Below are 27,994 nucleotides of genomic sequence, written 5' to 3'. Positions count from 1 at the left end.
CTATTGGCCAATGTGTCAGCAATTAATACAAATTCCTCATATTAATTAACGGCTTAAGGCACCCTTTACTTGTTTTACAAAATAGATGGCAATCACCAATTCTTAAAATAGGAATATCTTGGGAGTAGATTTTTTGGCCTTCTTTGGCATTCAATCGTAGGAGGTCTTCATCATCTGGCTTTGGGTGTGCCTTTTCTGGAGGACGGCGTTCCTTTCGGCTTTGGTGAAGAATATTGACCTACGGCCCCATTCTGTAGGGAAAAGAAAAGAGGCAAATAAAAGACTTGATATTGTAATGTACTTGAATTAACCTTTGCTTTTTCACTTCTTAAGTCTTCAAGAGAAGAAAATGTATCAGTTTTCATTTTTGCAAATCTGAAGAAAAGTCCCATTTTCAGTAACTTCAGATCATCCAAAAGCAGTTCTTTGTTCACCATCAAGATAGGAATTCAGGTATAAATCTACATTTTCTTTGCAGTTTGAACCCTTCTCACCAGAGAAAATGTACCTAAAGTTTCATGTGAGATTCACATTACAGGATCACCTATAAACCATCGATACCTACTAAGTACTTTGTAGATAGAAACCAGTCCTGTGCAAGCCATTGATTGCCATCCACAAAAGTGGTGCCAGATTTACTGGTATTTTAACATGGGGTAATTCCAATAATATGCATGAGAGGTTGATAGTACCATGCAAGCAGACTCATTTCGTAGTGCAACATTTTGAGTTGGGGAAATATAATTATAAAACATGCAAACTCCCTGCTGGGAATTAAACAACATAGCAAGCCAAGGCAAGATTCTTATTGATTAATTATAGCAGCAGTAATTAAGTTAACATATTGAAAATTGGGGTGAACTGGAAACAGGGTGGACACTGGACATGCTATCTGAATCTAAATATATATTGAATGAACAGTATAAATGCGCAGCAAACAATCAAATCAAGCCAATTTAATCATTTAATTCAAAACATTTGTGATGTCTTTAAGAAGTAACTGACTCTTCACTGTTTACAGTTAATTCTGTTTTATATAGGTGTACATCAGGTGAGCACAGTCAAACGTTATTCAACCTCTAAGGCACACCACACAGGAAAAACAAAAAACACTCAAGATTACTAGGTCAGGCCTTTAATATGTTTAAAATTCCACTAAAATGCAATCATCATAACCCACAAAAAGGACCCAAAGAAAACTCCATATAGAAACAGAGACAAAACAGACAGAAATGTGTCACATGCAAAAAATATCAAAAGATAAAAACCATGCAACAGGTTACCTCCCTGTCACTACCCACTAGAGTCCTAGTGAAAAGATCAAGGAAATATTCATGTTATACATAGGGCGTAGGAAACATAATCGGGTTAAAATGAGAAGGTGTATGAACTGCAGTTGTTAGTTGGAGATGTGTAGGTCAGGTTGGTTTGTAAATTATGTTCAAATCCTTTTTTTTTTTACGTTTCAGACATGTTTCTTTGATGTAATTCTGAGATCTAGAACTGCTGAGGAATATTGTGTATTGCGGGAGGGGAGGCGGATGAACCTTAAAGCTCGCCACACACTACTAGACTGATCATGACTCGATGCAACTCGACTGTCATTACAAGGGGAATCTTAGTTTGTGCTTTTGACTGCCCCCTCCCCTCCCCACCCCCCCCCTCCCCCGCCTCTCAGAATGACTGACAAGTGCATACAACGACTGCTTTCTGTTAACCAAAGATGGTCGTGTAGGTCACATGCAGAATTACATTCCCGTGATTGGTTGAATTTGTGAAGACTGGGCAGCTTCCACACCAGTCGGGGAAAATTCTACAGCCTGCCTGACTGAAGCAGACGCAACTTAAGACTGGTAAATTCATGATCAGTCGTAATCTTAAGACCACGCACACACACCCGACTATCAACAATTATCCAGAAACGACAGTCGAGTTGCGTCATGATCAGTGTAGTGTGCGGCAGGCATAGTTGAAATTCATAATAAAGAAATGGTTACGATTGACTTCTTAACTTCCTACATCAGTGTTAAGAGTTAGATTTTGACCCAATTCAGACTTGACAAAGAAATGACTCTATATGAAGGCAAATAAGTACGTTTTTAGCCTAGTTTTAATCACAAAAATAATGAGATATTTCTAACTCTATAATACAACCCTACCTCCCCCCAGCTTTCAAGTCAGGCCATTCACCAATGATACTTGATTTGAGTCTTTGTCATTTGTAGACTTTTAAAATAATTTTCTTGTGAATGATCACCTACATTAATTGGTTAAACTTTGCATTAAATCAAAAAAGTGATAAATAAAAACTGCGAGAACTCTACTTGAAGAAAAGAGACAAATATAGCAACAATAAAAATAAATAAGAAGATAACAGCATTTGTGTGGTGATAAAGCAAATTATGTGACAAAATGACAACAATATAAATGGAAATATAACGATAGAAAAATAAGAACAAATGTTGGAAAAAGTAAAAGCCATTTTATGCAACAACAGGACTCAATACCATTGATGTCAGGAACACAATTCCTGCACTCTTACAATGTGGCTATCCAGCATCATTCGATACCATGCCTTTTGTTTAAAATAGTAGGCAATTCAGCATGTTTCAAGTTAAGTAAAAATAACATATTCAATCAACATCTCTAAAGAGTTACTGAACTGAAACTGTGCCAACTGTAAATCTTTCCATCTCTTACAAAATGTCAGGACAAATAAGGGTTACAACTTTTATAACATTTTCATTTTAACTCTCTTGAATTTGAAATATACAAAAGAGATGAACAACAGAAAACTGACTAGAAATGTAAACACAAACTTGAAAGGGCAAATAAATTATTGGACCAAGTGCGCAGTGTCTTACACTGATGTCACTGTTTCGAATTTCAAGGATAACTGCTTTCTTTGTTCATCAACTTTCATTTTGCAACCGTTTGAAAACCAAAAACTAAACAACTGTAAACCTACCTCATATTGAGAGAGTCTTTCTCTGAGAGCTGCGATCTCTGCTGTCTCTACTTTCTTCTTAGCAGAACCCAACTCGACCGATCTTACCCTTTGAGCAAAACTAAGGGTGCACTGCGACTCGCCAGAGTTCTTGGCTACAGGCGATACTTGCACCAGCATCAGTGTTTTGCTGTCACCGCCTGAAGTAAAAAAAAAACACAAGACGATTTAAAATGAGGGAAATCATTCCTGCATTGTTGAAACATGCAGTATGATCAACTTTAAAACTTTTAGAAAGGTGAATCACATGGGTTTTTTTAAATTAAAAATAGGTAAAACAAGTGTTCTTGATAAATTTTCCTTTGCAACCAATATCCTGGATCTTATGCTACCTTTACCTCAGTCACTGTATTTCTTACAACGTTCCGTCATACTTCAAAACCATAAACTATTTGATCTTTTAAGAATCATAATTACAAAACATGATGGCTTGGAAGTCGCTGACAAACTGAAAGAAACCATTTAAAAAAAAATATTTCTCTCTAGTTACATAAAGAAACACTGCCATAAATATGCAGTACCCCAGACTGCCCCAACCGAATTAGACCCGATTCGACTCGACAAGTGTAGCCTAGTTTTCAATAGTTGAGAAGATCCACAATTTTACAACTGGCTCCTGCACAATGAACTGCAGATGTTTGCACACAAAGAACTGTTTGCTGTAATAATGATGACTGGTGTTCGTTAGGTCACATGCAAAAATATTCCTCAGTGATTGGTAACATTTATCCAAGCTGCACAGTTTGGTCTTGAAATGGCATGCACTGCCAATCAAAATATCTTACATTTTCAGCTTTTCGGATTGAAGCAGACAAAACTTAAAAGTAGCAAAATCTTGATGATCATTGGCATTCTTAAGCACACACAAACAGCCCAACTAGCCAGGAATTTCCACATTGAGACAGTGGAGTAAGGTTGGGTCACATTCAGTCCGGCAATGTTCAACCGGCTTAACCTTGAGGAATGGCTAACATTTACCTAAAGACTCCTGCAACAAATAGGTTAGCTTGGAATTCCTGTATGGGATGTGAGATTGCTTCCCTCTTAGCGCCTGGATGACATCACCAAGAGCTGAGAGGCTTTTGTTTATGTTCTGTGCTTCCTTCATTCGATCAGCATCTGTGTTTGAGCCAGATTTGCCGACCCTCTCAGATCCCGCCAGGTCAACGAGATTAAGACGACCTGTGATTCAGGAAAAATTCAATGTTAAGAAATTGGGATGGACGGAATGAATTTTTACATGGTTGGTTGAGGGGAGTAGGGGTGAGGGCAAAGGAGTAAGAGAGGTTTTATTTGGGGGACTGGGAGGGCTGACGGGGGTAACAGTTTACAAGAAATAAATTTGTGAAAAATTATGGCCAGTGAGTGATTTACTTTTCTTTCAGTTTAGGAGAAGTGGAGTAATCTGAAGAATCAAAATATTTAACAAATTTCATATTTTGAGTTTTCACAATCTTTCAGTGATGTATATGATGAGATCAAAAGACAACCTTCATTTCTTTTGCCAGAAGGCAATATCACGAGTTACTTTATACATGAAAACTCTTTCAAACTACCAAATAACCCCTCAGCAAACACCCAAAGAGAAAAGTTCTATGTAACTTTAGAAAACATTGTGGAATGTCACAACAGGTACATGCTTTTATCTATATGCAAAGGAACCCCTTTGTACATCACAATCAGTCTCTTTGGATAGTAAACAAAGTTAATCATTGTTGATATATTCTACTTACCTATTGTTTTTGTTCTGGTGCGTAGGTTGGTCCCTGTGACGGTCACACACAGGAGAGCGTGTGACCTCGAACTCCTCTCGTTCATGTCTGTCGATGCAGTCGATCTGTTTTTACGTCCTATTTGGAAGACCTGACATGAAGAAATGCAACCAAGAAACCTTATCAAGGGGCAATGTTGGGATTTTGGGTGGTTAAATGTAAAGTGTGCTTATACCATTTGCAATTTGTGGTACATTAAGGTTTTCAAAGTGAACTTATCATCATGAATTCATCCTTCAAACCATCTGGTGATATAAAACTGAATTCTTCATGAAAACAAAATGGTGTTATTCGTCAACTGATAAATTTTTGTAGACTGTTGGTTTTATCAATTATTGTTGACTAAATATTTGGCAATAAAATTTAGCCATTGCATCCTACAACATGTCTTAACTTACTTCATTTATATCATTGGCACTTTCTACTTCAATTTCAGTGAGTCCAGGTACATAGAGCCCACCCTCAGGATTTAACTTAACATCCAGTTTAGCAATTGGGTTATCGCCGAGCAGATCCCTAAAAAAACAAAAACAAAATGTTAAAGAAAAAGAGTAATATTCATGACTTAATGTTTACTTGTTTATTAATATAATTTTGACATGACAATTAATATTACAAATTGCAAGAACTTCAAACGAGTAAGATAAACATTACTTTAAGGTAATAATGAAGCATGGTTTGTAGAACATCTGCCTGTGGATCACTGTGGGGGGGGGGGGTAATTAAGTTAATTTCAACTCCCTAAATTTGAAAAGTACAATATTACACAAGGTGTAACAGGTACAACAAGAATGAAATCAGTTCTATAGATTAACAAAAAGGCCTTCTTAATAAAGTTATACTTGCTGTCCACTGTTTATTACTGGTTTTATACCTTTTCCTTATACCATCATTTAAATTAGTAACTGATGAGTCTAGTATTATCATGTAACATTGTGGGAACTTTCATTCTTCTTGGTTTAACACATATTCCTCCCTTGTGGAACTTCTCCCGGTTCTTTAAGGTCATCAAACAGTTTAAGCATGGCATTTGAGGGCATGAGGGCATTGTGGTCAAGAGGTTAAGGCAGTGGACTTGTGATCTAAGGATTACAGGTTCGAGCCCTGGCAGGATCATTGCGTTGTGTCCTTGGGCAAGGCGCTTTATCTCCATTGCCTCTCTTCACCCAGGTGTATAAATGGGGACTTGCGAGGTAACTTGTAAATATAGTTGCGTGCGCCGGTTTGTGGCTGCACCCTATGGGAAGCCCCCAGAGGGACACGTGGCTGTGGTGCAATGTGGTGCCCCAGGAGAGATTGTTTGAATTGTGCACACTTTGGTGTGTAGGTGTGACAAGTTACCAATGACCAGGTTTAAGTTGTAAAGTCGTGTGAGAGGGCCTTGGCCATGAACAAGACTGTAAACCTAACATATATATATTTGCCACTTCTCAAATTTCTTAAAGTATTATTATTTGGTCACTTTAACTTGGCACTACATGTAGCACATTGAACAACCCATTCAGGTTGGATTCTGTGCTACATGAGACTAATTATTATTTTTACTATTATTATCAAGATTGTGGAAAATGCAGTATATAGGATGAAATTTGACGAATGAATCCTAGACCCAGCTTCCTCAGGGGAAATACCAAAGAGTACCTAAACATGTTTTCAAAGAGTTATCAGAATAATGAAAATGAAAAAAAATAAAATTAATATTTTCAAGCACCTGAGGTTCTCGTTGTATATTTCCATGACGCCTACTTTGATCGAATATTCCCACTCGGAAGATCGTTGCTCTACTTCGGTGAAGAGCAACTGTAGCGCCCTCTGGTTGATCCCAGGGTTAGATGGTGGTCCCTGTTAGTTAATGAACAATAACTATGATATATAGTTCAATGAATATTTATAACACAGTTTTCACACCTTATGGGAGGGGGGGGATGCGTAAATGATCCATTAAATGATACTGGAAAGTCACTGGAAGTAAATATAAGGTTTCAGATCTAATAAATGACAAATTTCCACAGCAGGAAAGCTATTTCAATCAGTTGTCTTCAAAGCTGGATAAAAGATATGATTGAAAATTTCCAACGATTTGGCAGATTTCTATAGGTTTTGTTACATTGGTTTATTCCTTTCTGTTCATTAGTGCAAAAAAAAAACTGAGAGAAGGAACTCACTCTTTATATATTGCTGGATCTACCACACTTAAATACATAGTAAATAAGCCTATCCACATCTCTGACACTATCCACAATAAGAATGCCTCTTAGCATGATCCCTGAAAGCAATAAAGAGCATCAATTTCCTCTAATTTTTTTCTTGTCCAGTTTAGTATTATTTAGCAGGTAACAGTAAGTGATCCCTTTATTAATTACTTAATGTTTTTACCTCCATGGAGAATGTTTTTCCAGATCCAGTCTGGCCATAAGCAAAGATACAGACATTGTACCCGTCAACGCTGGAAACGACTAATGGTTCCACCTCAGCAAACACCTATAGAATATTAAAACAGACATGGAGTTTATAGCTTGCAAGTATCATCATTATGCAGCTTGTTACATGAAAATCACGCTTATATCTTTCATTTATATTGTTTATTATATAACAAAACTAGCACATGAGGCTGAGGAAGCTAATATAACAACTGAAATATTTGAACAACACAAGATTTAAAAAAAAAATCTTCGGTGATAGTGTTCACTTTGAAGCATATCAAGAATTTTTTTTACACAATTTCGAACTTGTATGGCAGTGAAAATACTTTGTAAACCTTTAATAAGCAGATAAATTGTTCCCCAGGAATGATCCAACCATTACCTCTTGTTGAGTTGCCTCTGCAGTGAAGACTTTGTCCATCTCATACGTTGTCCTTCTTGTCTTGTTGACGAGTGATATCAGGCCGTCATCGTCCAGGTCAAAGTTCACAACATTCTTGGCCATGATACCACTACCATCTTCTTTTATGATTGGTCGTACACGGCAGAAGACTCTGATGTTCCCCTTGAGATCCACAAGCTCGTTGTGATATTTCTTCCGACGGGCCAACTCTTTGTGGTATCTCTGTTCCAACTCGAGGTTGCGGTCTTCTAAACTTTCTAAGGCTTGTTGTATCTGCAAGTTTACAGGTTAAAAAAGAAAATTATTATAATTATAGGCAGGGTTGTCTGAAGGACAATATTTAAATTTTCTTTCATATGAGCCCTGTTGGACACATGCTTTCTAAAACAACCATCTGATTAGTAATGGTGAGGGCCAATTTTCGTAATATATATTTTTGAACAGAATATCTTTGTTTTTCAGTCCATAAATGAGCACCTTGTAAATTTCCACACAGTTCTTCAGGGAGCACCTCACATCTGCTTAATGCAAATTTAGAAGCATGCAACACCAGTCTGAACAGGTAGAGTTGGTTTATTAAAAGACAGCATCTGTTCTCAATATTTGAAGCTTGGATTCAAGTGACACTGTGAAGTTAACAATCAACCTCTATATTGAAATCTTTGTAATTTCTTTCAGTTTGTTGCTAAATGTAGATTTTGTGCTGCAAGTATTGATCGCCAATTGCCACCATATTAAATGGAACCTACCAGGTTGTTACCTAACCTAAGATTAAAACTAGGTCTAAGTAACAAAACCTTCTATACTTTTGTTTTACAACATGTACATTAATGATATTGCATTTAAATGAATACTGTCTATTCTAATTTTTTTCCACAAAACTTCAGCACATCAGAACTGTTTAATCATTTCTCACATATTTTGGTCATTATTTGATATGTATTACATTGTTATTGATATTTAATGAACACATGTATAGAAAGCCAAACCTCCTTCTTGGTTTCTTCAATTGCTTTATTCAGCATGGCAGGAAACTGTTTGCAGAGAGCCCTGAGCTGTTTGTATTCTTCACCGATCATGAGGAGACCTGGCCGCAGTCGAGTGAAGCAGGTCCTCAGAGCTTCGTATTTGTGTGAGATGATGTCAGACTGGCGTCTCATGTCTTTCTTCAGATCACTCAAGGCATCTTCTTTGTCTTTTTTCATTGCATTAATTTCTTGTTCTACCTCTGCTTTCAGACTTTCCAGTTCATTCTCCTGGTCAGAAATCTGTCGACAGAACCATAAAATTATAAACCAGACCTTTTTTTTTTTAAATGGTTTTCCTCTCTCTCTTCCTTTGCCACATAAACTTGTCAATCTCCCAGATCTCCTTGCTCGGAGAGATGTTAACATGCAATAACACACACACACACACACACAAACGCAAGAAGACACACAAGTAAGATTATTTCAACGAGACTTTTTTTACATTTAATTCTATACACAATGTTTTCCCTTATTGCAAATTACATGTCATACAATTCATACTGTGTCAAAAACAGAACATATTTTTTTTTTAATAATTACAAATAAAATCCTTTAAAAGTTGGGAAGCAGGCCATTGCATTATTCTATCAGTTCATATTCCTATAAATGTCTAGATCAACGAGCATCACCTGCTTAGAGAGTTCCATATTTTCCTCTTCTTTAGCCTGAAGATCCGTAACTCCCGCTTCACAGAGCTGCTTTAGTTTGAGGATCTGAGCCTTCAACTCCTCGCACTGTCCAGTTGACCGAGTGAGGGCAGCCTTCAAGTCTTCCGACTCAACTTCAACCTCGACTTCGACTTCCACTACCTACAGAGAGAAGAATTTTTACAATGTAATAAAAAATAACTCCAAGCTTCACTTTCCTTGGAAATGTTACTATGACAAAATCCTTGTCATTTTAATCGACTCTATATTAAGAATAGTATAACGTTTTGAGATGGAAACGCTCATCGTTCTGATAACTGAGGCTGTGATTACATCTCATAGTGGATCTGACTGAGAGAAGCCATGCAGGGGTTTAGATCTTTGAGATCAAAAGATTAAGCATTCAAGGCACTGTATGAAACAGAATAGAGAGCGTTTCCATCTGAAAACTCTGAAAATGCTATTTTGAATTTTTAAAGTGTCAAGTGACATTGGTTAAAACTTTACTCGCAGATTAGTTTAATATGAAACATATCAAACAGCAATAACGTCACACTTGTTTAATAATTTTAGTAAAAAATAGGACTACACCAAGATTTGGCATTGAATTTTGCTACAAATTTACTTCTAATCGACAGTCAAAGCCAACATAACAACAATAAGAAAATCAGTTGCTTCAGAAAACCGCAAATGGCAACACCATCACTGAATGCCAGAAGTCACAAATGAACTCGCTGACCTGTTACATAAAATTTGTGCGACGCAAAATTGTCCGTATTGGGGATCAACAGTCTCTCGTATATAAGAGTATTTCTTTGAAATGTGTGATAATATTTAAAAAGGTTTTCTTACCTTAGGTGATGCTTTTAATTTTTCAAACTCCGATTCAACTTTGGTGAGCAATGAATCCTGTTCTTTCAATCTCTCTTCCATCTTGAGTTTCTCCTTGACGAATTCCTTCTCCAACCTCTGCTTCTCTTCTCCCGCCGTCTTCATCTCATCCTTCAATCTCTCCTCCAATTCACGTTTCTCCTCCCCCAGTGTCTTCAGCTCTGTCTGGTGCTGTTTTGATGCCTCTTCCAATTGTTTTTTCATCTTTTTCATCCTCTCCTTTAGTGCAAAGCTCTCTGCTTCTTGTTTCTACCAGAAGAAGGAAAAAATAAAAGAAAGAGAGAAAAAAAAAAATTATATTTTACAGATTTAATGAGAGAAAAGCCCAAATAAGATGCTTCATCAAAGATATGAACACCTGAGTATTTCACTTGACCTTGACAATTTGACAAACATGTATTAAAGTTAGGTACAGAGAATAACTTAGTGTTCACATTTTGCATAGCACTGCAAATACTCTTTGTTTTCCTATATTTCACATAAAATAGTTAAGATACGAAGGTACCACCATGTGCAAGAAAAAAGAGAAAAATTACATTTCTCTGCATTTGTGTAGCAATTTACCCAACTTAATACAGGATTTTGCCATGCACTAGTATGTACATTATTCCTGAGACAACATGTTTAGCTATTAATTCTGTCTGCTATGGTGCTTCAATGTGCTATCAACTTGACAACTCAGTAGCACAAACCCTCCTGAATGCCACACAGCAAACAGTTAAAATTGACAAGATCCATCAAACGGTAAAGGATTGACTGCCAGATCACTTTACTTTCCATTAAATGACACTGTAGACGATGCAAAGAGCCAGCAGGACTTGTTTTTGTAACAGAGAATTTCTGCATTACGAATTCATAAGACAGGGTAGGGTGTTAAAGATAATCAATTCAAACTTGTTTCTGTTTTTCCTCTTTCTTGATGTTGGCAGTAAAAATGAAATTTAACAGATTTATTCTGATAAATATTTAATGCCTAAAATAGTTGAACATTAACCAGATCTTTTATGCAGGGGCAATTATTATGTTCATAAATGGGATCATTGTCAGGATATATAAGTAATTGTACTTTGCACCCAATTTGACATAAACTCCCAGGAAAGTACAGGCAACATTATATGAAAGCTGTGAAAATTTAATTGACACAAATGGAGGTACATTTGCAGAAGATTTTACATCTCATTAACAATGGCCTAGGAAAAGACATCCATGTAAGCCAAACAAATTTGCCAAATAACAGAGTGTGGAGATTCTTATCTTTATCAAGTTTATGTCTTCTTTTTACTTCTGATGCAATTTTCATCCTTCGTGATATTATGTCCAGGTTGTCATGATGTTATGATTGTCGTTATAGCAACAGTGGCAAGGCAAATGTTTTAACGGTAGTCAGAATGTCCAAAACCACCAATTTTGTTTTTCGAACAGCCAAAATCACCTTTGTTTGTACGACTTTACATCAAATAGGTAAAGCCATAAGCCATTCTGTGTTAGCTTGCTACACTTTTTCGAATAAGAAAAATTTGCAATTTAGACAACCAATGGGTAAGATCTGGTTGTCCCAGGGACAACTAGAAACTCCCCCCCCCCCTGACGAACTCAAATGGACTGCTGGCGCCCTTTTCAGCTTTTTACCACTTTTTACTTATTCGCGATTATTGACTTTTTTATTGCGCTCTCAAATACCTATTGACATTTGTCACATTTTGTTGGTGTAATTTTCTGACCAAATGGCGATAACACCTATTTATTCTTTGTTTATCTGCAAATTAGCAAGGTCCGGAAGGGATCATTTCTGGCGATCTAGGGAGTATGTTTACTCAAAAAAACGCTCGGGGCCAACCTGTGGTGGCGCTCCGCTTACATAGTATCGAAAGCGCCCCTACAGACCACTCTCGCCCCCCTGACCAATACCCCTAGCTCCGCCACTGTTAAGTGTAGGATGTTTATTACTGAATGCAAGGCTGAAGTATCAGTCACAAAAAGCAGAATTTGTTGTAACATTTTCATACAAGAGGTTGTCAAGATTAAACCTGAATACTTATCCATATATATATATATATATATATATATATATATATATATATGAATATATATATATATATATATACATATACATATATATATATAGATATACCTATACATATATATCTATATATATATATATATTTATATTGGCACACTGTCAAAATTGGGATGCTAGGGTGGCTGCGGTAGGACATTATCTTTCAGGCTCTGCACTTTCACAGAATAGGCACCGCTGGTCTGCTGAGATGATCTGGATATTGTTTGATTAATATTAATCCATCCTCGCTGCAGCCGGACTCTCCAGACGCTGCAGCTTTTCTTTTTTGACGTGATGTGTTACCTTTTTGGACTTTCCTTCCTCTGTTATATTCTTGAGCTTCTCTTGGTAATTCTCCTCTGTCTCTTCTTTCTCTTTTCTCATCTTCTCCATCTCCTCCTTCAGATATTCAACCTCTTTCTCATTATCTGTCAGTCCTTTGATTTTGTGCAGCTGTGAATAGCAAAAAATCCACATCATTAACACACAATGTTACACAGTGTATACTATACAGTCTTCATGAAAGATATCACAATGGCCTGTGTCAAATCACTCTGCAAAGCCTTTTAGAGTGACAACTTTCATTAATTATCAGACAATATTTAACTTGTGGAAACACTCATGACAAAACTATCTTTCACTCAATGCAGAATGAGTGATTCCTATCAAAATCTACAAATACACTTGGCAATCCTAACAGAGAAAGCATAACATCATGAAATCAAAGCAAGGCGAAAAAAATTCATACATAGGATGACGGTTATCTCTTGATTGGAGAGGGGAGGCAGGAGTCAGTTCTAGCATATGTTGTAAAAGAGAAAGTAGACACAATCTATGTACTGTGGTTTCCTAATCCTAAGTATGGATAAGTTTGTCCAAAGTACTTTCTAATCAACTGTTTTGGTACACAGAAGCATGTAGCACTTCCATGAGGCCTGTTTTAAGTTTTATTCTAAAACTATAATAGAAAGTAGAATGAATATTTTTGTTCTTGACCTGTAAGTATAAGTATATCTGTACTAAATGTTTACTTGACACAACCCTTATATATCGATGAGATTGATATACATATCAAAACTGACCTGAAATTTTTCATTGCATTTTGTAATCGATAGTTTTAATAGATGTGAAAGTGCAGATGAGGAGTGGGAGACAGGTAATAGGGGAGCAATGTAAATACCAGAGTCTACATTCAAGATTAAGAACCATTAATTACTCTCAAAGATTACGAATTACTACAAACAGGCATATATTTACCAGTAATACCGTATTTGAAAATGTAAAGAGCCAAGAATGAGAGATGGTGATATATCTGGATAGACACCAAATCAATTAATTTATTATTCATTAGAGTCAACCAGGCAGATTAAAAGAACACTGAAACAAACCATTCATGAACATCACTTGATGCACAATATATGAAAATAATAAGAAGTAACATCAAAACACCATCTTATATGAAATCCAACCCTGTATGGTGCCATATTTGATATCTACAACACCAGCAAAGGACAGGCCTTCTTTGGCCAAAGCACTCATTTGGGCCATCACTTTCACTTTGTAATAATATTAATAACCAGATGCTTCCTATCTGGAATTGTACAGTATGAATTTATACACTGCACAAGGATCTCCCACCAAGCAAATAGCAAGTTTAACAATATCCAGACCCTTTCTTTATCCCATGCCACATTAGATAACCACAATGCCATATATATATGTCACGGCTTTCTTGGACCAAAAGCACTCCTTTGCCACTTCACTTTGTAACAACATTAATAATCAGATGTTGCTTATCTGGCTGTACACAGTATGAATTTGCAAACAACACAAGAATAATGACATCACAGGGTCTCTCAGTCGTTAATGCTTTGGCAAGTTTAGGGACATCCAGGCCCCCCACCCCCCCCCATACTCTCTCTCGATGAGTCATTACTGTTGAACTACCAGGAATGTTAATTACAGATCAGGGATGATGATGCATACATAGAGTACTATATGTACGAGGTTTGTGTTGGAATTCAGATGGGTGCTTCGTGGCTTGTTATCAAAATAAACAATCCTTGTTTATGGATAACAAGAGGTTCTTGTAAAGGGAGATCTACACAGAATATATGTTAGAAGGGGAAAAGAAAATGTAATAAAAAGCAAGAATATGGCTAAGGGATTAACAGTGGTGAAATGAAGAATGGCATCTGATGAATGAGGATAAACTTATAGTTAAAATTTAAAATCTTTCATGAAATGGAGAAAATAGTATCCCTATCTTATATTAATATTTAAAATTCATATTTTTTTTGAAAATGCCATTTTTCTAGGAAGGAAGTTGCAGAAATGGATCACATGTATTTAACAAATTGCTCGAAGCCAATTTCGAAATACACTGCACAAAATTTGATGTAAGAATAGAGAAACTGTTAAGGGATCACTGCGATGTCAGACAATGTTACAAAATAATCTACACTGCTAGTGGTAATCTTGTTTTATCATCTTGTACTTACTTACGTATTTAATTTAACTATTAAGCATTCCAGTTAGTAGTCTTCCATTATTCATTATTTTTCTCTTCATTTCATTTCAAGAGCCTGACTTTTCCAATATTTTGAAATATAAAAGTACACAACTGATTACTTAAAGCAGCTGTTATAACTCACTTGTGAAGCATGACGATTAGCAAAACTCTAAAAAATATTTCCTTGAGGGGGGGGGGGGTGGGGGTAAGGGTAACTTTAAGTGTAAATAAAGTTGGTTAACAGCAATGCGGCCCAAATATCAGGAAAAGAAACAGTTACATATCATCTTTTGTGGAATGGTAGGCTGCATATTCATAATTCATAAGTAGAACCAAAGGGAAATGATACAAAGGAGGTAGAGATATTATAGAGGGCAGTGTCATAAGAATGAAAACACAGAAACACCTCAAGAAATGGAAGAAAGTCTAATCTACGTAGGCATTGCATGACAGTACACGGCAATCAAGGGCTTCCAAAGATTGCTAACCTTTACCTGTTCTTCCTGCAGTTTTTGGTTGGTTTTGTTGGAATCCTCCAGTTTCTTCTTCAAGTGGTTTATCTCTGTGAGGTAAGAAGCCATCTGTGAGTTTTTGATGGTCCCGGGGGTAGTGTTCTCCTTATTTTGCTCCTGTTTGGAGGACGTCCCTTCCACCATCTGTTTCTCCTTCATCAGGGCCATCTGAGCTTGCAGCTTATCCAAGGAATCAGATAAAGAACGGACCCGCTCTGACAGAGTCGAGGGGCGGGTCTCTGGGATTGGGGTACCTATCGACAGGAGCACGATTAGACAGTAAAGCAGCGGGTTACTTCACAGACAAACGTCAGAAACAGCAGAACTCTGACAATTTTAAAGGTATTCTATATCATTCTGAGACTTTCTAATGACAAAATCATCAAATAAAATTGACTTATGTTACTTATTAATACTGTTTTTGGGTTGTGTTACTTTTAACATAACTTCCATGACATTTTCATTACTGCCATGACTCTTGAATCTCAGAAATTTTGATGTCAAACCTAGCACAGATCCATCCCAGAAACACTTTAAGCAACTTCATCAAGAATGCATGCAGTAACTTTCTGTATCCATTGATCCAGTGTTGCCAAACACAAATATCTCATAAATAATAGCAGTTTATTATTAGTCTATAATGCATGTAAATTACTCCAACACGTACCACTATAATTACCTTGCAGCTGAGCTTCTAACTCAAATATCTTTCCTTCTTGCTCTTCGATGATATCGTGGAGGTTCTGCATGAGTTGTGATTTAGCACTGAGTTGATTTTCGTGAGTTTTTCTTAGAATCTTGATTTGTTGTGATTTGCTGGTTTTCTCTTTATTTGCAAGCTGCTGGTAATGATCTGATTTCTCCCTCAGAGTCTACAAATACAAGATAGGAAAACAAAGACCAGGGTCATCACACCTATATAGCTCTGTCATCATTCTTATTTGGGGGGCTGGGAGGGGAGAAATGGGAGGGAGAGGAGTAAGGGGTGCTACAAGAGGGAAAATAAAGCAGATTATGTACAGTATGAAAGGAAAAGTACTGGTATCAGTCGATAACAGGAAGGAATGATAATTGATCACTGAAATAACTCAAATGTAGGCTTTCAGTACCAGAGCAACAAAATATTGGGTGTTTACAGAGATTTCAGAAGCAGCAGCTTACCATTGCAGGCTAATGTTTCTACAGCAAGTAACAAACAATGTGAATTTTTCACATTAATGTCACAACAGATGTTAAAAATCTTAAAGGTCATCAGCATAAGCCCAAAATGTTAGTGACAAAAAATCATACAAAGATGTTTGAAACAGTGTGTATTTGTCATATTCTTGTCACAATGGACTCAAAAGATTTTCAGCATTGGCCCCAAATATTACCATAGAAACAAAAAAATATATACAAAATGTTTGAAACCAATGTGTATTGTTGACATTAATGTCACAACGGACGTCAAAATATTTTCAGCATTTGGCCCAAATAGTAGCATAGTAACAAGATAAAAACATCCAAAGATGTTTGAAAACAATGTGTATTGTTGACATAAATGTCACAGTGGACTACAAAAAATGTTCAGCATTGGCCCCAAATATTAGCATGCTGTAAGGTTTGAGCACCTCTAATAATTATCCACAGACATTGAGATGTGTTCCATTAGACAATTAATTATCTCAGTGAGACAAAAAGCTGAGATTGTAAAAGTATAAAATGCTTTGGAAGTTCGAGCATGAGTGACCATTATCTGAGTTTGTAGTATAATTGTGGGCTGTAAATGATGTCCTCTGAGCATTTGTATCTTTTCAGTACATTCATGAACATATAGGGCAATTGTCAACACTTTCACAGTAAAAGTTACTAGCCTAGCCATCTTTGTTTACAAATTAGAAGAGCTGGGCAAGAGTTGCAAATTTGTAAAGTACCGACTAATTTTGCTTCTTTCGGAGAGCTAAAATATATGGTGTAAGTATCAAACTTTTGTTCAAAATCTGGAGGAAGATGAAACACGCTCCTATAATTTAGTAATGAAGATGCAAACAGCAACTGTAATTATTTCAATAAACTTACAATACAAATGGACACCAAATTGAGGGGTGAGCTTTATTTAGCTGTTTGACATCGACCTACCTTTACCCTCAGTAGTAGTTCATCGCGCTCTATTTTCACTTGACTCAGCTCTCTGTGTAAAACCTTCGCATCTGAGGACAGACCTGCAGAAGATGAAAAACAGAGCTCTGGAAAGGAAACCATGACATGAGGAATAACACCACCAACCATCATCATAGGGCTATGTGTGAACGAGATCCTGTGACGAACAACTCCCCCATCTCCATCACCCCACCCTCTACAGTCACGAAATGCAAACCTGTCTGTGCCATAGAAATACTGGTCTGTGCCATACAAACGATGGTCTGGATGTCATAGAAATACTGTTCTGTCCAATAGATTAGAAACAATGGTCTGTGTACAGTAATAGCAATACTGGTCTGTGTGATAGAAACACTGGTCTGTGTGATAGAAACACTGGTCTGGGCATGAAAACACTGGTCTGTCCAATAGAAACAATGGTCTGGATGTCATAGAGGTACTGGTCTGTGCCATAGAAACACTGATCTGTGTGATAGAAACACTGGTCTGTGTGATAGAAACACTGGTCTGTGTAATAGCAATACTGGTCTGTGTGATAGAAACACTGGTCTGTGCCATGAAAACACTGGTCTGTCCCATAGAAACATGGTCTGGATGTCATAGAGGTACTGGTCTGTGCCATAGAAACAATGGTCTGTGAAATAGCAATACTGGTCTGTCTAATAGAAACAATGGTCTGTGTGATAGAAATACTGGTCTGTGCCATGAAAACACTGGTCTGTGCAAAAGAGATACCTGTGATGAACAAAGTTGACCAAAACTGTGGCTTATACAGCTCAATTGAATTGATAGAACACATTCAACACAGTAATCGTTATCCTGAAGTCGTAGTTTAAATTTCAGTTTGGATGAGTTCTTTGGTCTTTCAAACTTGATTGACAATAGCCTCATCTGTTCTCTATTGGCTTTAACAAACTAGAATACCCAACATTACACCTTTCACAAATTCAATGGAAATACGAAATCAATTACAATTAGTCTGTTAGTTTGCCTAAGTGCAACTATTTCACTAGTCAATGACAGTATAAACACAGAGGCAGGTTACACATACTGTGTACATTTAATTAAAATAGAAGTACAGTAACACATGCAGTAAGGCCTACTGAATACACACTGATCTAGACTATCTGTACAAAAAGTTACCTTCAAGTTCTTCATCTGACTCCATGCTCATATTCCACTTATCAGAAAGGATAACAATATAAACTGCCCTGCCTCTCTGCCATGGTTTATCTTAGCAGCAGAGAGGATGCTGTCACTCAGTTAACTACTTCTCATACTGTACTGAGTCTGACAATGGAACTCATTTCATGCATCCTTACAGCCAAGCAGCTGCTGCTTACGTTAGAATCTCCACGTCACTTTATCGCCATCTCTCTCACACGCCGCCGTCTCGAGGTGCCTTAATGAAATTTCATCTTTCCGATCAATGATGAGATCAAAAGCAGCAGACCAAAAATCCTCTCAGTCCAGCGATAAAAATTATTAAAATTCTGCGGTGTGGTGGATTATGACGCAGCAGAAAGTGTTAGTTTAACGAGAAGCCGGCCGATGTGACGAGTACCAGGCGGGGATATTTCAAAAAGTTCAATATCACGAGCAGACAGAAATATCGACTTGCAATAATTAATGATTTATAATGAAGTTGCTAGGCAATTTCAAATTGTTGCAGATTTGGGCACTGTACGTATATATGAAAACTGAAAACCCCATATTACAATGTGAGAGTACTTCCTTCAGTACAGTAGAACCGGTTTAGCAAAAGCAACATTAGAAACAAGACTTTACTGTGCTACTCCGAAAAATAAACAACATTATAAAATATCACCTTCTATATTTTTTCAATGAAAAATAGAATAATTTGGAATTTTAATTTTTTTTTTATGTACCTTCAGCCTGCAAATGATCTCCATCTTCAGAGCCTTCTCCTTCACTTCCAGAAGATGATTCCAGTTGTTGGATACCGAGGTCATCTATTAACAAAAATAAAACATTAATAACAACTAGCCTCATTTATCCTATGTGGATTCTGCTGTGATATTAACTTGTTTACAAAGAATAAGTAAGTTGCTAATAGACAGAAATATTTGATAGCCAAATCAATATTACCAGGGTAACAATTCTAAGTCACTGTGAACTTTATGAAGATGTGTCTTTTATTGTGTTTCTGTACAGATCTAAAGTACTACTGTTGTGTATCAAGAGCAAAACAGAACTGTATTTCCTTGAGGACAAATGGAATCTTCCTCCTTTCTAGTTTTTATTTTATTTGGGGGGAGGGAGAGGGTGTTTGGAGAGGGGATGGGAGATCGGGGAGGAGAGGAAAAGGTGTCAACCAATACATCCGCAATTTATTATACCAATAAATAAGTGGAATATGTTTTGTCTGGGCAGGGGACAAATTGCCTTCATCCAGGTTGTTCATCAGTATATCTACTGTATACAGGAGATTTAAGTTGCTACACCATAATATGTAAACAAGTGCAAAACAGTAAAATAGATGGATGGACAGATGGGTGGATCAATTAATTAAATAAATGAAAAAAGATCAATAAAAGCACCAGAGGAATAAAACCCTATACTACATCTGCAATTCTGCAGTAATTTTGTAAATAAACTAACCTGTTTCAATGCCTAGTTCCTCCAGAAGGACCTCCGTTCTTGATGGAGTAGGAGACGGCCGACTGCTGGATCTGCTTGGCTGGTAGGTCTTTGGGGTATTGAAAACATTTCTGGGACTCTGTGGAAATTAGGCAATACACACAGTTCAACCTCTGAGTGCATTGTATATATTATCAATCGCTGTCACTGTACGGTACACGACTGCATGCTTCCATACGTACTGTATTCATATAATTTATTACATGAGTGTACAGTAACTCAGATACCTGCAACACTAAAAGAACTACACAGCTGAATATTAACACCTCACAAATTTACGTACATACTGTAGAAGCTGAAGATCCATTATTAATGCTACTGGTACTGTAGCCCCAAACATAACATAAATCACTAAAATTTGCTAAAAGAATAACATAGAATTAATATAGCATGGAAGAAGGAACTCTCTCCCAGTGTGCAGACTCTGCAGAGAACTGAAAGACATTTTAGAGTACACTGAGGATTAACTGTAGTGGCCTATGCATACAGTAGTGACTGAAGTCACTATACCTAAGTCTGTAGATTACTCAAGTAATCTGGAACCAGCCCTGACAATATACAAAACTTTCTAGCTCAAACCTGCCACAAAAAATAGCATAGAAGTATAGCAAGGAAGAAAATCATCTCAGCGGAAAAGTGCTGAAAGGCATTTTAGAGAACGCTATGGATGTGCTTTAGTAGCCTATGTAGGACTGGCTCCTGACTCAATTTAGATCTGCAACCAGCCCCATAAAAACTTTTATTGCTCAAAGCAGCCAAAAGAAGTCCAAAGAATTATCTAACAGAACACACAAAGTCTAACCTACTGTACATTAGTGGACAAGAATTGGAAGGCATAATTTTAGAGGACACTCAGGACACTACGGATGTGCTGTAGTGGCCTATACTTATGTCCATTAGTGGCCTGTGTAGGAAGGATTGGCTCCTCAAATGAGTCAAGTAATTTAAACCAGGGAGTTTCCATACAACTCCCTGTTTAGACCGGCAACCATCCCCCTCCCCTACCCCCCCCCCCAAAAAAAATTAAGGCTCAAATCTAAAAAAGAATAGCATAGTTTATGGCATGGAATAACTCAATCGCAGTGCACAAGATTGGAAAGCATTTTAGATGTCACTATGGCCATTCTTTAGTGGCCTATGTAGGATTCAAGTCAGCTAGATCTACATTCACCGGCTACAAGTTTTACTTGTCGTAAAAATTATCGTACATGTTTATTTTCTTACCGAACACTGGCTGAAAAATTCATGTCTATTTTTTTTCAACTAGCAAAAGTCAAACTTGACTGGCATTTAACCAGTAAATAGCCTGATTTACAAGGTCTGATCATATCAAATCATGGCTTTCATTGAACTAAGACCAGTATGCAAAATTTAATATTTGATCTTACTGGCTTTAACAGTACTATGCTGTGGTCAATGGTCATTAGAATCATGATCCACATTACATATATACTGTACAACAGGACTTCCTAGGACAGCTGGCGCAACACGATTTATATGTGAAATAAACCCTAAATCCCCTATCCTAGACTGATTATTACAAGTAAGAGATTCTTTGAAAAGATAAAATCAGCTGGATCAGTTTTAGCTAGTTTATATTATTCTATAAACACAAACAAATGGTTGTGATTACAAATCATCAAGAAGATGACCTACTCTTAAATTCATTTCATACTATGCTTGAAAAACACATGCAACTTTTCAAAATCGTCATAACTTACAACAACCTTGCAATTTGAACACATTTACAGCACTCAACTGCATTAGCTGAAAGAGCACACATACTTTTCATCAGCTCTGTGGTACAGGTTAAAGCTTTGATGTATTGTACAAAAATAAAATATATATATCAAAAAGTCACGATGGAAACCATATTTTCATAAATGAACTACATGTAAAAAACAGCATAGACTTACCCGCCGCGACATGATTATATTCTCTACCAGATCAATACAGTAGCTAGTTTTCAGTATTATTGTAAATTATCTTCCTGTTAGAACCATTTATCTACCCCTGTACCTCCAGAATACTGTATATGTTCCTGAAAATGAGATGAGAAAATCGTGAATCAAACGCTTTCTTCTGAACTATAACATCCTCTGTCTAAAATCTCCTATTTAAATTACAGCATGCTTCACTTGTACCACCTGATACCAGTTTTAATTACAAACTGCACAATGTTGTACTTGTTGGCAAATGTCATGGAAACTGTTGACTTGACATAAGGTTAGTATTGATCTACTACCACGCTTCAATGATTCTCAAAGCTTTCAGCAGCAAGTCTCTTATTAGCTGAGTTGTTCTCCTCTTCATCATCACAGGGATGACTATAAAGGTAACAAGGAAAAAAACCTTTAGAATTACTGCTACCAGGAAGAGGCTCAGTCAGAGAGAAACCATTATAAAGTACATTCTTCATGAAAAGAGGACAACAAAATTGGGATGGCTGAAGCAAAGGGCATGATAAACATCGTCATTGTTAACGCTGATGCTATAGGGTACTGGTGGTATCTAAAGTAGAGTAGTTCTTGGGAGTACATTTGCAAAAATCATACATGCATTTAGTTGTTCATACAGCACAGTCCATAGCAAACAGCTGAGTTGTCATGACTAAGATAGCTCTGTCCCATTCAACTCCCAAAACACTTTTGTGACAAATATTGCTGAAGTAGCAGAATAACATGTCACTGATCTGCTATACATTTGGGTCATTATTAACTATAAATCAATTTCCACCCTGATCTTGACTGCTACTTCCATGTTTTCTACAGTTCTTCCAAATTCAAACAAAGATGTTTCATTCAATCATACTGTAAGGAGAGAAGACCACAAACAAATTGCTTGGTTGATGAACAAAAATAAACTGAATTCTGTATTCCAGCTTCTTTAAACAGGAAGTGAATACAAATTTGAAATAGAAATGACCTGTTAGAAGATAATTCCACTGATTCCGTGGGAATGTCAATCCAAGCAGCATTATTGCCCTTGGTCATCAAAAAACAAAATACAAAATGATTGCTCAGTATTAGCCTATTAGGCTTCATTACTCATTTAAGAATGAATTGCAATCAATCAAACTGAGACACCCTCTCAGATTTTTTCGCCGAGTGAAATATTAGTTAGCGAGTAATTAATCATAAATTTAATTAGATAATTTTCGAATTATTTTTTTTACTTTGGGGGAAACAAATTATCAATATAACAGATTAATGCAAATATCAATTGGGAAACTTCATAGACAAATTTTGACTGATACTTTAGCAGACCCTGCTAGGATCGAAACGTCAGGCCAACATACTTTTACACACTTTATTGTTTGATAATGAAATCTGATAATCCAAACCTAATGAACTACTGACAGACTGTACACTGCTTCAATATGAAATAAAAACCTTTGCAACATCAATTCAAACTTCTGAGCATTCAGCATGATAAGGACGGTCAAATTTTTCTGTGATGGCTCACTATCTACCCTCATCACCCCTCACCCCCCCCCCCCCCCAACCGTTTCCATCCCATTCTCACAACAACAAAAAGTAAGAACAGAAACATACTGGAATATAACAAGCACTACTGTAACTTTACCATGATGAAAATAACAAAGCTATCCATATGGTACAACCTTAGCTACTCCCCTCTTAAGCCTTCCTACAGTAGGTAGCTCACCACACTTCCTACAGTAGGTAGCTCACCACACTGTCTGATCACCTCCTGAATGTTCAAACCTATGTAAGCAGTTAGTATATATATTGGATTAAGCCTCTAAAGGATAGTTTACAGAAGATGCAATTAGAGGCGAAGAGTATGTACCAAAGATTTACTTTTAATATTTACCTTAGTGGCAAAGCTGTGGTGAGAAATCCGTCTGAATAAACCGATACGATTGTTTAAGTCACAGGCTCGATCATTGAAGTCTACACTCAAACTCAAGATGTAATTTTTCAAAGGATTTTTGGATTTCTGGTAGCAGGCATTGGATGTTAATACACGGTGAAGAGATGAGATATCACATACATAAACTCCCAACAAGATTCAATGTACAAATACACCCTCTTGTAAGTTCTTCCTTAGACTGTTTACCCCCTTTTGTCACATAAATCAGAACCACCTTGCTGAAAGGAATTGATAAATTAAACTCACGATCCTCAAGTTGTTTGCTGTGGATTTTGGTTTGATGGAATTTTGTTTACCGTGTCCATGGTAACATGAACGCTAAAACCTAGTTCCGTTGTCGATACGAGTCCAAAGTTTGGATAATGAATTGAGTGCAGCAACAACACTGCAATAGCTACTAGTTAGTAAAAGAATTAAAGGCCAGCATGGCCTTTTGATCTGTGAGTCAGTGATTCTCTAGCACACTAAGCTTCATCCACCCCCTCCCCCCCCCCCAATAAAAAAACACATGAAATGTGGACATGTATATGGTAGTATCATGTATATGGCAGTATCATTCACACATACAGTAAGTTGAATTCCTACAGGTTCTAGGCCTCAAAATTCAGGCTATTTACATGCTAAATGCCAGTGAGTTTCACTGTTTGCCAGTTGGAGGTAATGCACTTGCATTTTTCTGCCAGTTGTCATATCATGAACATAAACACATGACTGTATGAAAACCCAAACTACTGTACAGTAAAATATGCCTGCAGTGACTGACATGACATGACACTACAGTATTGTAATTCAGGAAAATCATGCCAGACTTTGGAATTTGATTTTTAGCCAGTGGATGTTTTAAAGACTTTCATTTAAATTAGCAAACTTGTGGCAAATATTGTGTCCTGTAGGCCTGATGTTCTGACATATGTGTTCTTATAACTGCAGTAAAAATCTGAGAAATGAGATGGTACCAAAAGCAGCAGAGATCTTGTTCCTACTAAGTTGGATCTGAGGAAGTTCATCCAAGCTTTGCTTAAATTGAAGACATAAAGTTTTTCAATATTTTCAGGCTTTGACCTCTGTTGGCATCGAATGACCTATGCACGTCTTCTGCAACAAAACAATATGGTTCTTCTACTGACTAAGAATAGAACACACATCAAATGTAAAAGTTCATCTAAGTTTTACTTTGGAGGAGATCTAGTTTACAAGGTTTTTGAACATTGACTACTAGTGAGACCGTGACCTTGAATGACTTTTGACCTCCATAAAAGAAAATGATATTCTAGGTTTACTTCCTAAGGTAGATCCACATGCTGAGTATGAAGTTTATCCAAGAAATATTTTTTGACATATTATATTCACAAGATTTTCAGACTTTGCCCTCAGGTGACCTCAGATGACCTTTGATTTAAAAAATTTATTTATTTTTATGTTCATGTACTTACCAAGTTGAATCCATATATGCCAAGTATCAGGTTCTTTCATCATTTTCTTTTAAAATTATCATGTTTATAAGGTTTTCAGACTGTGGTCTTTGGTGAGTGGTGACCTCCTGACCTTTGACAGCCATAAACTATACAATAGGGTCCTGTACTCATTAAGGTGGATTCACATACCAAGTATGAAAATAAACCATCATCATGTACATTCTACTGTAAGTTTATTATCCCGTTAAGTTTAACTATTGCATGCATAGGTTACTTTTGCCAACAACAAGGAATCAAAAACACTTGTTTGAAAACTACCAACATTTCAAGCAACGACCCAGTTAGCTGACTGAAAGACAGTGAAAATACAATGAAATACACAAAAATTTTACTTTATGAACAAAATCATGCTCAGCTAACCAAAAATGTAATCACATTCTTTCTGGATTACATCTTTCTTCATACCTAGGGAAGTGAATTTGAGTTGATCTGTAATATATTGGCAACTTTTGCAAATCTTGCAATCCAAGATGGGACACTATTCCGTACCTGTACAGTACCTGTATAGGCAATTAATTGATTACGACCATCAGCACTAGCCTGTATAGGCTTCAATAAACTGTGTTTTTGAAGTTATTGTGTGTATACTGCAAGGTTTTCAGATTGACCTTTAAGTTTGACCCCCACAGTCAACAATGCCCTTCTTTTCCTCACACAGATGCATCCACACCACCATGTACTTGTTGAGTTATAGTATTTACAAGTGAACACATCACACACACCATCACCATTGCATGGATAATAATCCTTTTTGTCTTCGGCCAGGAAACTAAAAGAGAATTTAATCCTGTCATATTTTGTGTGGTATAGTTCTGTATATAGTACAGTAGGTCCCCTATATGTATCCCTCTTCACCCCCCCCCCCCCCACCCCATCCCAAACTTTATACTGTAAGTTAAGTTTAGTTTTATATATAATTTTGAGTTTTCATGGCTGATGATTTGAGGCCAAACATTCTACAACATCTTTCATTTGTATGAACCAATGTTTTTCAACCTACCATTTCCATGGCAAAGTATGCTGGATACACAACCAATTACTCCAGTCTCTGTTGATTTCTTTTTCATAAATTGAAGGCCAACTTGGCCAAGACATAATTAGTTCTATACCATTCACAAGTTCACAACACTGTGTATAGTGCATCAATGTTAGTACATGTACAGTTGTACACAGGTACCGTTATTCTCCGCACACGGTACTTTCCGCTGAAACAAAATGGTACTTTCCGCACGCACAATTTGTCAGAGGAAAGCAACGTTTTTGTCAGCGGAAAGTACCGTTTTTTGTGGAGGAGCAGGATGGCTCACTGAAATGATTAGGCACATTGACATGACTTTGGAGGATGGAGAAGATAGAATTTGACTGTAGCAGAATAAAATGTAGCTCCGAGATTATTATTAGGATAGCTTAGGTTGTAGCTTAGGCTTTAACTTTACATTCAGCGCCACCCTATTTGGTTGTAGTTTTCGATATGGCGTCAAAAATGAAAAAGATACCGCCTTTTAGTATTTTTCTTTTTGAAACCATCATTACCCGGACTGCAGTTTTAATATTTTATTAGATTCTTAATCTTTCATTACGCGGGCCTCCTTTTGCCCTTTTACGCCAACCGCCTCATACTTCTTTAAAGGGTGTGAAGACTCGCGCAAAAAGAAACATCTAATGCCGGTAATCTGACCTAGTTTCGATTGAGGTGTAACAGAAGTGTTAGACACCACCATCGATCCCAGAAACTACACACAGCTTGCTACCGTCGGTAATTAGACGCTAGTGTACAGTCAGTACATACAGCTGCGGTCAATACCCACAGCACAGTATACAAACGATACAGCGATGGACATCTCAGGTCCAGCTAAAGATAACAATTAAGGTATTACTTTTCATTACTGTCTGCATTTCGTAGCGACATGAACAAAACGTCACTTGCAAGTAACAGAAAATAACTTTTTCAGATAGCCGCACATGGTTTGGGGCGAGTCTTCAATGCCTTTAAGTAACCCTAATTGCAAACACCCCATGCCTCCTGCAAAGTTTAAGCAGCTTAAATTTCCTGACATCAACTCATCCTTATCGACATTCCAACCCCCCCCCCCCCCCTGGTAACAGAGTCGCTGACCTAGGTTAGCCTAATGAAACTTACTAAAAACAGTGTCTTTTAAATTATGCAAGACAATAATAAGCGGAAGGTTTGCGAATTTCAGAATGATTTTATTGGGTAGTAATACTAGTGTCCTAGGGCCTAACACAAGCCTCCTTGTACACACTAGTGCATGTTATACTGTCACCAGTAAGTACCAATATCACTCCGTAATACTGTTAGTATAGTTAGGCTAGTATAGTGCTGTACTTAAACTTAGCTTAACTTTAGAATCAACGTTAAAAAAAACGGTTTCTTATAATTATTTCAACGAATCACCACTCGTAGTTACTCACCTTTCGATTGCGTTTCCTTTTAGCTGTTACTTTTCCAGGGAAATTTATGAAAGATATAGTGGATCAAGTTTGTCCAAATGTGGAATGTAAAGAACGCTACCTGTTGCGGTTTAAAGCTTCGCGGTGGTGGAATTTAAA

At 37.0% G+C, this 27,994-nt stretch overlaps 1 protein-coding gene across 5 annotated transcripts; it reads right to left on the bottom strand.

The window, feature by feature from the left end:
• Positions 1–3: 3 nt before the first annotated feature.
• LOC139959408 (uncharacterized) lies at positions 4–27,994 on the bottom strand. 5 transcript variants are annotated; one of them, XM_071957015.1, is made up of 20 exons: positions 27,857–27,994; positions 21,971–22,095; positions 20,016–20,133; positions 19,283–19,366; positions 17,373–17,455; positions 15,922–16,126; positions 15,231–15,508; positions 12,534–12,683; positions 10,133–10,420; positions 9,263–9,442; positions 8,595–8,873; positions 7,585–7,878; positions 7,156–7,260; positions 6,491–6,621; positions 5,178–5,295; positions 4,741–4,870; positions 3,986–4,189; positions 2,969–3,147; positions 1,284–1,308; positions 4–251 (listed from the first exon to the last, which is right to left on the bottom strand). In XM_071957015.1, exons 2-19 carry the CDS (start codon positions 21,980–21,982, stop codon positions 1,294–1,296), a joined length of 2,853 nt encoding a protein of 950 aa, XP_071813116.1. In that variant the 5' UTR covers positions 21,983–22,095; positions 27,857–27,994; the 3' UTR covers positions 4–251; positions 1,284–1,293. The 5 variants fall into 5 exon arrangements, with proteins under 5 accessions (XP_071813116.1, XP_071813092.1, XP_071813109.1 ...); XM_071956991.1 differs by lacking the exon at positions 1,284–1,308; XM_071957008.1 differs by lacking the exon at positions 1,284–1,308 and having other exon boundaries at positions 15,934–16,126.

Source organism: Apostichopus japonicus, chromosome 3 (assembly GCF_037975245.1).
Source record: "Apostichopus japonicus isolate 1M-3 chromosome 3, ASM3797524v1, whole genome shotgun sequence".
NCBI lineage: Eukaryota > Metazoa > Echinodermata > Holothuroidea > Aspidochirotida > Stichopodidae > Apostichopus > Apostichopus japonicus.
Note: the sequence above shows the minus strand (reverse complement) of the source record. Positions and strands in the feature narration are given on the sequence as shown.

Bases quoted from the DNA above. Each gene is read 5' to 3' on its own strand.
- LOC139959408 (XM_071956991.1), bottom strand. The intron at 17,456-19,282 runs GTACATAAAAAA...CATCTTCTGCAG, and splicing joins AGATCATTTGCAGGCTGAAG to GTCTGTCCTCAGATGCGAAG. The intron at 7,261-7,584 runs GTAATGGTTGGA...AATATTCTATAG, and splicing joins CAGAGGCAACTCAACAAGAG to GTGTTTGCTGAGGTGGAACC.